We start from the raw sequence: 12,405 nt of genomic DNA, 5'->3' as shown, positions 1-12,405 counted from the left end.
TGATGCAATTGAAAAACCAGCCCCACGTTTATCTGTCTTTCCCCTGCTGCCGAAGCCAAGCATGGAAGTTGATGGTCTGCTGGAAATTATTTTGAAATTTAGTTTGCTGTGCTTCAGAAGTGTTTACATGTCCCTTTTTTGTTCCTCTTCATTTATTTCTCCATCGTTTATGTGTGTTGGTTACCAAAGAGGAGAGGGAGGAGAAGAAATCCTGAGGTGAAATTAAATTAGACACCTGCATTAATCATTCTGTTTGTATCTCTAAATATATGACATAATTCACCAAAGGATTTTCCTTTCATTGAAGAGATTAAAACTTGTAACTCGTAAATGGCCTCTTTTGTTCTAGCTATTTTATTGATTTGAAAAATACACTTGATGTTACTTTGCATGAAATGCTTGTGCATAAGAGCGTAACTATCAGGTCTGAGGAACTGGAAAGAAGTAATAATTTCCATATTAATACTGCTTCTGGGTTCTTGCATCCCAGTATCTTTCAGCACTTCCAAGCATTCTCTTAACCTTTGGAGCACCCTGGACAGATAGAGAAATGGAAAATTATAATGTCAAATTAATGAAGGTTTTGCAGTAGGACCAAAGGCGGCGAGGAATTTGGGTCTGGGAAATTTGCTCCATCCCTGGACTGTTTTCCCAAGGAAGCTATTAGCGCTATGGAGGATTTCACGTGTCTGTGTGTGTGGATGCTATTTTCTCACCTGTAGATGCTTCTCTGTGTGTTATGCATATGAACGTTGTAGTCTGGTGATGTATAGCGTATGTGAGTTTAATTTGGGATTCCTGAAGTGAATTGAGGTGGTAAGAACATATGGCAAATGCCAGAAATAATGATCGCATTACACATTTCTGATGAATAATTCAATTCAGTTTAGTACCGTTCCACCATTAAAATAAACCCCTCACAATATTTGACGTAGTGCAGCTGAAACACTTCAAGAAAAAAATTTTGGAAGGCGAAAGAAGCAGTTGTTTCACTTCTGTTTTGATCACCACTGGTAGAGGAAATCTTAACGCTCGGTTAGAAGGGATTCAGATGCAGAGCCTTGGGCTGGAGCTGTTGGTAGGTAACAGCCCCTCTGGGTTGTGTAGCAGGGAAACAGGCTTCAGGAGGAGGGACAGTGGTCCTGAAGGGCTGCTGGGGGGCTCCAAAGAGAAATTATTTCTAAAATCGGCCAGGAAAGCTCAGCAGAAACTACGAGAAAAACACTTGGGAGAAATAAGTCAGAATTATTTTTCAAAATGAGAAGAGCAAGAAAAATATATTCTTTCTCCTGAAGTCCACCTTTCCGACTTAGAGTACTGACAGATTTGGGGCAGGAAAAAAAAAAAAGGACAACCAAATAATTTTGAGCTACCCATCACTGGAGGGGAGTGTTTTGGGGAGCGAGAAATAAGCATTTCTGCAGCTGGATGCTGCTTAGGCTTGAGGTTTATTGAGTGTTCCCAGAGCTCTCGGGCAGGTCTCCTGCCCAGCTTTATAAAGGGAGAAAGTGAGGCACAGGCTGAATTATTTGGTAAAGGAGTAGGAGTGTTTGGAATGGAAATTAGTTGTCCTACTTGGACGATAGAAGGAGGCAGCGACACTGCAGGTACCTGACACTGCCTGCGAAGGTGGGGGCAGGAAAGCCTTCAGCGGGGCTGCAGGAGGCAGGAACACGAGATTTCTCTTCCCTTCTGGTGTCGGGTACCTCATGGCATAGACTGAGGCTGGTTCTTCATCCACCGGGCAAAACCAGCCCGCTTTGTCTTTTGTCGCATCTGGGCTGAAACCCAAGGTAATGCTGATAATTCTACATTTTACAATCTAGTTTTTCAGGGTGTTTTGTTTGGGGTGTGTAGCAGAAGTGCTAGACACTGCAGAAGGATGAGATGCAGAATGACCCTCCATCTCCTGCTTCACGGGATGAGATGCAGAATGACCCTCCATCTCCTGCTTCACGGGATGAGATGCAGAATGACCCTCCATCTCCTGCTTCACGGGATGAGATGCAGAATGACCCTCCATCTCCTGCTTCACGGGGTTTTCAGGAGGTGTTCTAGCTGCTTAGGTGTTTTCTTTTTTTCTTTTTTTTTTCTGGATTTTGTCAATAACGTGTGGTCTTCCGAACTGCTTTCTGTGGAGCACACTGGTGATAGCATCAAGAGATGAATAGAGCTGGTCCTGTGCGGTGGTTTCCGAACCCTCCGTGCCACTGGAGCTCAGCGGGGTCGGCAGCATCTTAACTCAGCTCTTGTCTCAGGGACCTGTTCTGCCATCGCCTCCTGATGGATCTCCAGTCTAGAATAAATAGACATTTCTGTTGAAAGCAAGTGCCAGCCTCTCCCTTCACAGAGGAATTTAACTTCCTTTGTGCAGCGTGAAACACTGCGGTACCGCATTCTTCATTCAAATCTCCTCCTGTTTTGAAATGAGGAGCCGGGAGTCCCTGGCTCCCCTCCCTCCGCCCCACGCCCCGGCGGCTCGTTGCTTGCAAATGAATTAACCTGGTTCTGAAGGGTGTTTCTGCACATTTCCCACACTTTTTGGTCAGTCTGATTAATTCTCGCAATGATGCTCCCTAGGGAAGCCCGAGATGATTGCTGTTTGTGAGCCTTCCTCAGACTTGGTATGTCATTCCTTCTGGGAAAAAGTTGCCCAGAGAAGCTGTGGCTGCCCCATCCCTGGAGGGGTTCAAGGCCAGGTTGGAGGGGGCTTGGAGCAACCTGGTCTGGTGGGAGGTGTCCCTGCCCAGGGCAGGGGGTGGCACTGGGTGGGCTTTAAGGTCCCTTCCAACCCAAACCATTCTATGATTCATACTTTCTCGAAGTGTTTAAAATGTTAAGTAGTGGTCAATAGCGTGCTGGGCAGCCAGGCCCACGTTGGGAAAGGAGGATGGTTGTTGGGGAGGACGGGGTGGGTCCCGGGGGCTGGTGGGGAAGCAGGAGTTAAACTGCTCTTCCCTGGAGCGTGAGCGCCTTGTGCAATACCCGGTGGAAATCCCCACTCCTGTCCTCGCTCCCAGAAAGGATCTAAAAAATTACAGTTTAGTGGTAGCCTTGGTTTCGTGAGAAATCGGGAGGAATTTGATTGAAAATGTGCCCAGCATGTGCTTAGCTTTATTCCTTACTGTGTTTATTATCTGTTGTTGACTTCCTATAACTGGGAGCACACGTCCCGGCTCCTCGCACTGCCAACAGCCTCTTTTTGTAATGAACACAGCAGGGTTTGAGGAAAGAATCTCTTCTTCCTGGGAGGAGGGTTTGGGCGGTCGGTAGGAGAGTGTGATGAAGAGGACCAGAGTCTGGTGCTTCAGGGAGACTTGGTGTGTCCTGGGCCAGAAGGGGAAAGGGCATTTACAGCAGGAAAAAAACCCTTACGTTAAAAATGTTCACCAGATTTTTGGCCAAGTGTTGGCTTCGTCACCCAGCATGAGAGGAAGCCGGTCAAATAACTATTAAAAAGTTGTTTGGAGAAGGTATTATTTCAGGTTGCTTAATGGGCCCAAAGCGATCTCTGCATCCCGGAGCGCTGGGGATGCTCGTTATTGGAGGCGACGGAGAGATCGTCACCTCCAACTGTCTTCTGAGCACTGAAAATACGAACTGGGGCGTGTGTGCGTTGCTTTTGATTACACTAATAGTCCGTGTGTCAAAATGAGTTTTAAATTGTTTATTGCATAAATCCACGCTGCAAACCAGTGATAAAACATAGTTTTAGTACTTGCTCATAGTATTTTCTCCACCGTTCAGAAAATGGGAAAGCGTAAGCAAAGGTTTGTCTGAGGTTTTGGGTTTTTTTGGCTTGATGTCATCTGGGGGGAAACCTTCAACTGAGCACGGACAATCCTAAAAGAGCTGTGAAACTTCCCGTGGGCAGGAGGAGTTGTACCGCTCCCGCTGCTTGCGTGTGGGTTGCCTGTATCGATAATCTTTTATTTGTTTGGAACAAACAGCTGTAGAACGTAAAGATATAATATTGCCTGATGGACTCGGGCACGTTACCTTTATCGGGGGTTAGTTACTGAGACGAGGACTTTGCCTGCTCTCGCGCGCCGGAGGAGTCACCCAGGCTCTGCGCTTGGAACTAGGGCAGTGAATCCCCGCACCGGGTAATTTAATCTGGATTCTGTTTTTAAACATCCTCCCTGAAAAGTCAACAGCACGGACTGTGTTTTGATAATAGCAAAGGAGGCTTTTGTGGCTATTTCATTAGACAAAAAAAAAAAAAAATCTAAATATTTAATTTAAATTCTGTGTGGATTAAATGCCTTGGCAACTTCGTCAACATGTTTAACTGCGTAATTTTGAGCATTTATTTAAAAGCTTCGCAGATCTGAAGCCTTGCATCAGTTTCCAGTCTGTGAATTGCGGATGAGTTGTTTTTTGTTGTTGTATGGGTCTGGAAAACCAATGTACAGGCTTGTTGTCTTCAATGGGATTCTACTTGAAGGGCGCTTAGAGTTTTAAGATTCCCAGACTGCCCGTTGAGCGGGAGGCGTTACCCCACCGCAGCACAGGCAGAGTCCCGGCTCCTCGCTCCCCGAAGTGACACTTGTGTTGTGCCTAGAAAAGCTGGTAGACCCAAGTAATTAGTGATGCAAATACACCCCGATGTAGGTATGAAAATGAAAGATGAGAGTCCTCAGTACTTCACTGAGACTCGCCTTAATTTTTGCTTTTAAGCACGTCTCGCCTCCTCTTCTTTCCCCTCGCTAATGCAAAACTTCATCCACTCATCTTACGCCTCAGAACGGCTTTAGCAATCTCCATTAGAAAGCATTTCAGCTACTGTCTCCTACAATTCTGTTTATATCTTTGTAACTCTAAAGGGACTCTCGTCAATGTGTTTTACTCAATACTAATATTTCTCAAATGGGTAAGGAATATCCTGTTTTTTAAAGGAAAATGTACCTTTTCCAGGGCATGCAGTTTCTGACAGCATTATGAACCTGAACCTGAACCTCCCTCCTGGCTCTGCTCTTAAACAAAAGACTGTATTTCCTCCTCTTATATCATTTTCACTTCAAAGCCTACTTTTTAGATTACCAGTGAGATTTTTAAGGCTGCCGTGATCGACAGCTTTCGGCTTGCAGCACACTTTGTTCTGTGAAATTCTCATTGTTACTGTAAAAAACCCCACTTTTCTAAGCCATGAAGCCTCCCAGCCACAGTCAGGGTTACGGGGCTGTTGTCTGTCATTTGTCACAACCCTGTTTGTAATCACCTACCAAAATACTGAGGCTGTTTTCACCAAACTGCAAAGCCTTTCACTTTTGGAATAGAGCCTTTCTTATGTATGATGGCAAGGGGAAATGTGAACAATTCTGAGCAATTAGTAATGTGCTGGGAGTATGTCAAAATACGTAATCCAAAGCATTCTCTCAAGCTTATTTATATATTTAAATGGTTTTAACTTCTACTCAAAGCCGTAGTGTTGGTTGGTTTGAATTTTTTGAAGCTGAATGGAGTGTTAACTTCAAACTGAATGGTAGTCTTAACCTAAACCTCCTTGGGTTTGGCAAAGAGGGGCGGGTGGATGCTGAGCCGCTGCTGCCTTGCCCTGGCCTTGGGGACCCGAGTGCGCGGCAGCTCTCGGGAAAGGGGAATTTAAGGAGCTCATCGCAGGCAAGGCGCCAGGTCTGAAATCACTGCTCCGGTCCTCTGTATGAAGTGGGGATTTTGCTCATTTTGGGCTGCTTTGTCTTTCATATGCTGCTTAGTAGCTTGAAAGATAAGATTGTGTTGGAGCCACGCGTGCAATTTAATGCTTGGTGGCTTCCAATCCTTCAGCGTAATTGCTTCTTCTGTACTGGGTGAGGGCCCTGAGAAGTCAGGGGCAACTGAGCTACACGTGAAGGTTTTGAATCTGCTGACTTCCACCTTCCCGGTCGTGGTTTGATTCTGTTTTGCTTTATTTTGGTGTGCCTCCTGCTTCTATTGAGCTTCCATGGCGTTAACACGGGAGGTCCTCAGCCATGGGGGACCACTCCGAGGCGAGAGCACGAACGGTTTTGGAGTTCTCTCTGGCAGTTGGAGCGGATTTGTGTGGGTGAGAGGATTGCTGTTTAATTGGGGCGGGAGCTGGGGGTTGGTGGTTCTGTTTTGTTGTCATCCCACTCCTTTCCCAAGCTTGTCATCTTTTTTACACAGCGTGGCATTTGGGATAGGGGTGGGAACATCTTGGGAAAGCTACAGAGCACATCCGTGGAGATGCAGCCAGATACTGGAAAGCAGCTTGGGCTGCTCATACCTTCTCCTGGTGCTCGGTGCCGTGCAGGCTGTGATTCACCGTGTCGTTATCCAGTTGGAGCAGTTAAAGCCCTTATTGCTGGCAAGAGCTGAAACCCTGCCCAGGGAGACGGTCCTGCTCGGAGCAGGAATGCTGCTCAGAGTGTGTGAGATGCTGGGCAAGGGAGGTCTCCTGGGTCTGAGTCCATCCTTCTGGCCCTGTACATGACCTACAGAAGAACGAACAAGTTGGTACAGAAATTCCTTTGTTCCCTTACTTCCAACTTTAGTTTATAGGATGCTTAAGCCTGAAAAAAAATCATTTCGGTAAATTCTTTTTCAGAAGCTGAACATTGTGTGCTGTAGAAGATCCAGGTGTAGTTGCAGTCGGCGTACGCGTCTGCCTGCACGATAGCACAGATCCCTGCCAGGAGCTTTGCAGAAACCCGCTCCTCCTTGGTGTAGTTTGGGAAGCCCCCACAGTTGACTAGAGGTCATAATCGCACCACAGTTCTTATAATCTGCTCAAGTGTAAAGAAAGTATCAGATTTTAAAATGAAAGGATAACCTGTTATTAATTTCATTTAGGGGATCCTTCTCAAGATTGTAGGGCAGGAGTGTTTTGGGACCTCGCAGTGGTCATGTAACGAGCCATCCGGACACTCTTCCACTTTAAATTTGGGGGCTCTTTCAAGCAGGAACACTCAATGCATGAAGATCATCCGTATATTTTAAAGATATGACCAGATGTGGAGGTAGCTTAAAATGTAGCGTGTCTCTTAACCTGCTACTGGAAACTAGTGGTGATGACCTTTCCATGGAAGCATTAGAGGCCCCATCACTTAAATACCAGCATTTTATTCAGGGACAATTACCTTCATGATAACGCAGTATCGTTTGTGCCTTTCAATACTTTATATGCTTCAGAGTTTAAAAAGGGGAAAAAAAAAAAAAAAGTCAAATAGATTATGAATGTTGACAATGACAAATGTGACTAAAATACAGAAGGTTGAAGATCCTTCCTTACCCTTTGAATTCATTAAAAACTAGACGTGCCTGCCGAGTGCTCCAGGGAAGGCTGAAAAGGTAGTTGCAAAAAGGATACAAATGAAATTATGCAACTGTCTCGCATTGTACAATGCTCTGTCCCTCTGTGACCTAAGGGACTTCATGATCTGGTGATGGAAGTTGGTAAATTATTTGTTATAAATGGATGGAAAACTTTTCTATTGCTACCAGGGACATTTTAGTTATGCAGTTGTCAGCCACGTGAGCCTGAAATACAATAGAAAGGGTTCTGCAATACAGGGCAAGGCTTAGTGTGGAGAATAAGAATACCTGGTGTTTAATCCTAATTCTACAGGTGTCCTGACCTTGAACTAAAGTTGTTTATTCACCTTCAGGCACTCGAAGCATTGGCAGCAGGAGCGGAGTCTTTCAGGATGCTGTTCCTTGTCTCGACCCATCACAGTGGGTGGGATCGCCAAGGTCTACAAGCTTTAGAGAGGGAAAGGAGGAGGAAGGCTTTTTGGTGTTTAAAGTGGCTGTTAACCTAATAACCTGTGTAAATGAAAAGATGAAAATGAAAAGAAAGCAGTGAATGCAAAACTGAAGTGGTTGTTGTGACTGCAGGCACGAGAAGGTCCCATGTAACACGGTGACCGGTGGGTTGGAGCCCCCAGCCCCTGGCTCTGCCCTGGTGTGTTCTCCCAGTGAGTCCGGGGAAAAAAAATCTTTTGCTTGTGTAAGCAATGGGAAAACAAGCAGACACTTCATCCTCTAGAAAGCCCAGTAAGCCTCAGGAAATTCCTGCATTCTTGATTTTATTTTGCGGCGAAGGACTGTGTGGTGTGTATTTGAAAGATGAGCAAGGTTCCCCTTCCCCTGCACAGCGCCACCGGCCCCGTGAGCTGGGGCTGAATAGGGTGTTGTTCCCCCCGACAGCCCCATCAGCTGTCACTGCGCCCCGCAAAAACACTGGCTTGAGTCACACAGAAAAAAGTGCTGATACCGCATTTCTTACTAAAGGAAAAGGTTACTCCTCCTTGCCGCTGTTCAGCAGGAGAGCGGCGTGTGAAGTATCCCACCTTGAGCACCAAGAGCTGCAGAAGCCCGGGGGGTGCTACAGTCCCACAGCAGGGTACCACCAAACTACAGCGCTCGTCACGGTCATCCTCAAGCTTGAAAACCCCACATTTTTTCCGATTTTTTTTGTTTGTTTGTTTTTTGTTTGGCAAGAGTACCTCAGAGCCGTATTTGTATACCCGGGTCTGGGTTTTGGAGTCCCCAAAATAAAGATGCATGTTTTCTTTATTGCAAATCCTGGACCCCTGGAAACTGTTTGTTCCTGGAGGTGTCAGCACAATTCAAGGCAACCGATGCTCAGGGTGTGCGGCAAGAGCAAAGCGCCCGCAGGCCCAGATGGTTACGCTTTTTCTGGGCAAAGGGACAGGCACACCGAGGAGGCCAAGCTGCCCTCTTATTATTATGTATCTCAGGAATTAGCAATGAAGTAGTGGATTATTAAAAATGTGGCAATTAAAAAATTGCCTTTGGAAAATGATGCTTCCCCATGTTCAGTTGCGGTGCCGATGCTGTGGGTGCCTACAGCTGCGATGCATAGACACAAACAAAGCTGCCCGTGCTGAAAACCTGAATGTCACTTATTTTATGGTGATTCTGAATTCAGCTTGGACCAGCTACATCCCTGAAAACCTTCAGAAAGAGCAGCAGTAGCAGTCAAGCAATAGCGAGTACCTCTAAAGTCTGAGCGCTCACAGACCTTTAGATGAAAGTGCATATTTTATTGTTTTCATGTTGAGTTTATTGCCTGTGTAAAAGCCAAATAACTTCTACTATCTGCATCACTGCGTATTTCTGCATTTTTATACTGAGACTGACACACTTCTGCTATGTTTTCTTGCTATGTTTGACCGTGAGCAAGTCATTTCTCTGCTCTGTCCCTCAAATTCAAAGTAAGATAAGGAGAAGAACACCCCGGCTTAAAGGGCTAATGTGGGAAGTCTTCATATTTGCAAAATGTTTGAACACTGTTTGTAAAATATCGTGTTAATACAAATAGATCTCTTCAGAAATAATTATACATAATAATAACATTAACACCTATATCTATGTGCTTTATGGGTCCTTTAGGCATAGATATGTTACTTGCAGGTATTTTAAAAAGAAAAAATCGTCTTCCTGGAGCTAATTCCCTAATGGGAAGTGCTGTCACGTTGGCTCTCCAAAGGGGTGTCTATCTGTTTGGATGGCTTGGGTTATAATGAGCTGCACAGGTGGAGACACAGTAACCGACTGAATAATCCGAAATTGGTGCCTTTGGGGAGTGCCCCAGTATGTGCAACGTCTTGTTTCTGCATCAAGAGTAGTCTGCGAAGGAATTTGATAGAAATTCCCTGAAGTGATTTTCGGAGCTGACGTGGGGTATTGCAGCATTCGGTCCTTTTTCCAGACTGAGATTCAGTACATTTTTAGGCAGTGACCACCTCTTCTGGATGCCAAAAATGCACTTGTAATTGATGCTCTCTGGGGCAGTAAAGCTTCGCTTGTCGATGTGTGCACTGAATCGCAGGTTATTGGGTGCCTTTCCTGCCACCGGTGCAACCGAAATGCGATCGCAATCGTCTTCTGTCTGCAGATACAGTTAATCATAACAGAGCTTTGCTGACATATGACTAATGAGGGGACATATTATTAACTATATTTTACTGGCGAATTTTTATGGTGTTTTCTCTGATGGGATTTTGTTTAATCTGTAGTGCTTTTATTTGTTACAGAGATCCGTGCCCAATTGGTAGAGCAGCTGAAATGCCTTGACCAACAGTGTGAGCTTCGGGTCCAGTTACTGCAGGACTTGCAGGATTTCTTCCGCAAGAAGGCAGAGATTGAGATGGATTACTCAAGGAATTTGGAGAAGTTGGCTGAGAGATTCCTGGCTAAAACTAGGAGCACCAAAGACCAGCAATTCAAGTAGAGTATTTGCCTTTTGTTTTTGCCCCTTTTTTCCCCCTGTAGACGTGGTCGCAAGGGTAGGAATGCAAAAAGAGAGCCGATACAGTGCATGTGGGCACCAGCGCTGTTGTGAATGTCAGAATCAAATGTTTCCCAAGCTTGTGCTAAACACAGAACCCATTTCATGTCTCAACGTACCCTGGTCGCCGGCTTCATTTCCATAATTCCTGGTAGGTCATAAGTTGGCAGTAGGGAATGGAATGGTAAAAGGAGTAATTTTCTTGGGAAGGTGGGCAAAGCTGTACACCAGATTTGATGGAGAAAGCCAAGATTTCCTTCAGTGCCAGTGGCTTTGGTCTGTTTTTTAAGAGTAACTGTTCTAACCTGTTGTATGCTGTGATTTGCCATTGCAGCACTCTGTTTTCAGTGTCCTACACATCCTCAGTGTAGGATTTAAGAGTGTTTTATCTCTGCTACTGTCACTTCTAAACAGTAGAGATACATGGCCAATGGTACTTCCAAATAGAGCTGTGCCGTTTGGGAAGGGGAATCCCTAGATACTAAGCTGGTGGGACTCAATTAAAATTTAAAGATGTCCTTATAGACAATGGTCTCACCTGCTTGAAACATCATTTACAGGTAGGTCTGACCATACTGCTTTGGTCGATCTCTGTTTAGCTGTTTGAGTTGGGGTGACTTTGTCAGAAAATGGAGCACTAGGACGAGGGGGAATGGTTTTAAACTGAAAGAGGGGAGATTGAGATGGGATCTGGGGAAGAACTTCTTTGCTGTGAGGGTGGTGGGACCCTGGCCCAGGTTGCCCAGAGAAGCTGTGGCTGCCCCATCCCTGGAGGGGTTCAAGGCCAGGTTGGAGGGGGCTTGGAGCAACCTGGTCTGGTGGGAGGTGTCCCTGCCCAGGGCAGGGGGTGGCACTGGGTGGGCTTTAAGGTCCCTTCCAACCCAAAGTATTCTGTGTTTCTATGAATAATGCATATCTAATGTGGTTTCATGGATTTAAAGTCTTCAGATTTGCTCTTGCTCCTGCCCGGAGGAAGGGACAGGGGCTTTTCCTGGGAAGGGAGTGTAGGAGAGGACCTGGGGGTGAAGAAGGGGCTGGTGCCGGCCGTGTGGCACGGAGACATCAACCCGGTGAGGAGGTGGCTGCTGTAGCTGGTCCGGGCGGCGCAGGAGCTGGTGGGGTTTTGTTGTCAGGGCAGCAGCCGGGGAAAACACGGAGCAAGAGCAGCTTTTGGGGCTGAATCATTCCTGCCTTGGACAGATCCCTCTGAGAGGATCCATCTGGGTCTGCCTCCGCCCAAAGCCCAGGGTCACTTTTAGCATCGGTTGGGGCTGGCCGTTATATGTGGTTTTGTTTTTCTGTTGTTGCCGTGTTCGGAGGGATGTGGGGATGTATCAGCTTTCCCTTTCCACCAGAAGCTCTTTTTGTGAAAGCCATTAAGCCAGCACCATTTTAGTTTCCTTTCTGTACAGCTTTGATGTCACTTACTTTCTAGTTCTCATTTAAAAACGCACATTGTGCGGCATTGTCGGGAAAGCAGAGCTCCCGAGCACAGCCATTTGACAGGTTGGAGAAGAGTTACTCTGCATATTTATAGAGCTGTAATTGTCTTAAGTATTTTTTTTTTTCTTTTCCTTTACAGTGAAAGTGTTCTTGTAACTCTAAGCTGCGCATATTCTGCATACGCCTTTAAGATGGCACTAAAGAAATGATGTCTTGGACTATAATTTTCTTCTGCATTATGATTGGTCTTTTTCAGTTTATTTTGTTGTTATTCCTGGTGAAAATTGAGGTGATTTCCTTTATGTTACAGGATATGGAACATCAGAAACGCTTTTGTACTCAGCTTTCAGTGTTGGAAAGGTGTATATAGTTTACGTTCTATTTTGAGACTTAGAGTGAATTTTTAACGTGGAAGTTTTTACCACAGTTGAATCCACCAGAATCCTCCCTGGTGTCATGCTTCATGTGAATTACATATGCTGGCTGTGATACTGCTGGGTTTTTAACATTTTTTTTTTTTATTTGTTTGTTCTAATGTATTTTCCTCACTGTCCCCTGCCGCTGGTTTTTGAGCTGTTTGTGTTTTAGATAAGCTTCATGAAGTTGGATCTGGACAAAATTGACCTCAAATATTGTAGCTATTGAGTGTAGCCTGAATTGGACGGTGATTTTATAAGCTCATAAAA

General features: G+C 45.4%; 1 protein-coding gene across 5 annotated transcripts in view; it reads left to right on the top strand.

Moving 5' to 3' along the window:
• SRGAP2 (SLIT-ROBO Rho GTPase activating protein 2) overlaps positions 1 to 12,405 on the top strand; it is a 103,541-nt gene that overhangs the window by 24,545 nt on the left and 66,591 nt on the right. For all 5 annotated transcript variants that reach the window (XM_074163488.1, XM_074163486.1, XM_074163487.1 and 2 more), the window contains exon 2: positions 10,023 to 10,215. In XM_074163488.1, the coding sequence (XP_074019589.1) occupies positions 10,023 to 10,215 (193 nt within the window). The remainder of the gene's footprint in view (positions 1 to 10,022; positions 10,216 to 12,405) is intronic.

Source organism: Numenius arquata, chromosome 24 (genome assembly GCF_964106895.1).
Source record: "Numenius arquata chromosome 24, bNumArq3.hap1.1, whole genome shotgun sequence".
Taxonomy (NCBI): domain Eukaryota; kingdom Metazoa; phylum Chordata; class Aves; order Charadriiformes; family Scolopacidae; genus Numenius; species Numenius arquata.
This window is presented reverse-complemented; position numbering and strand designations above follow the sequence as displayed.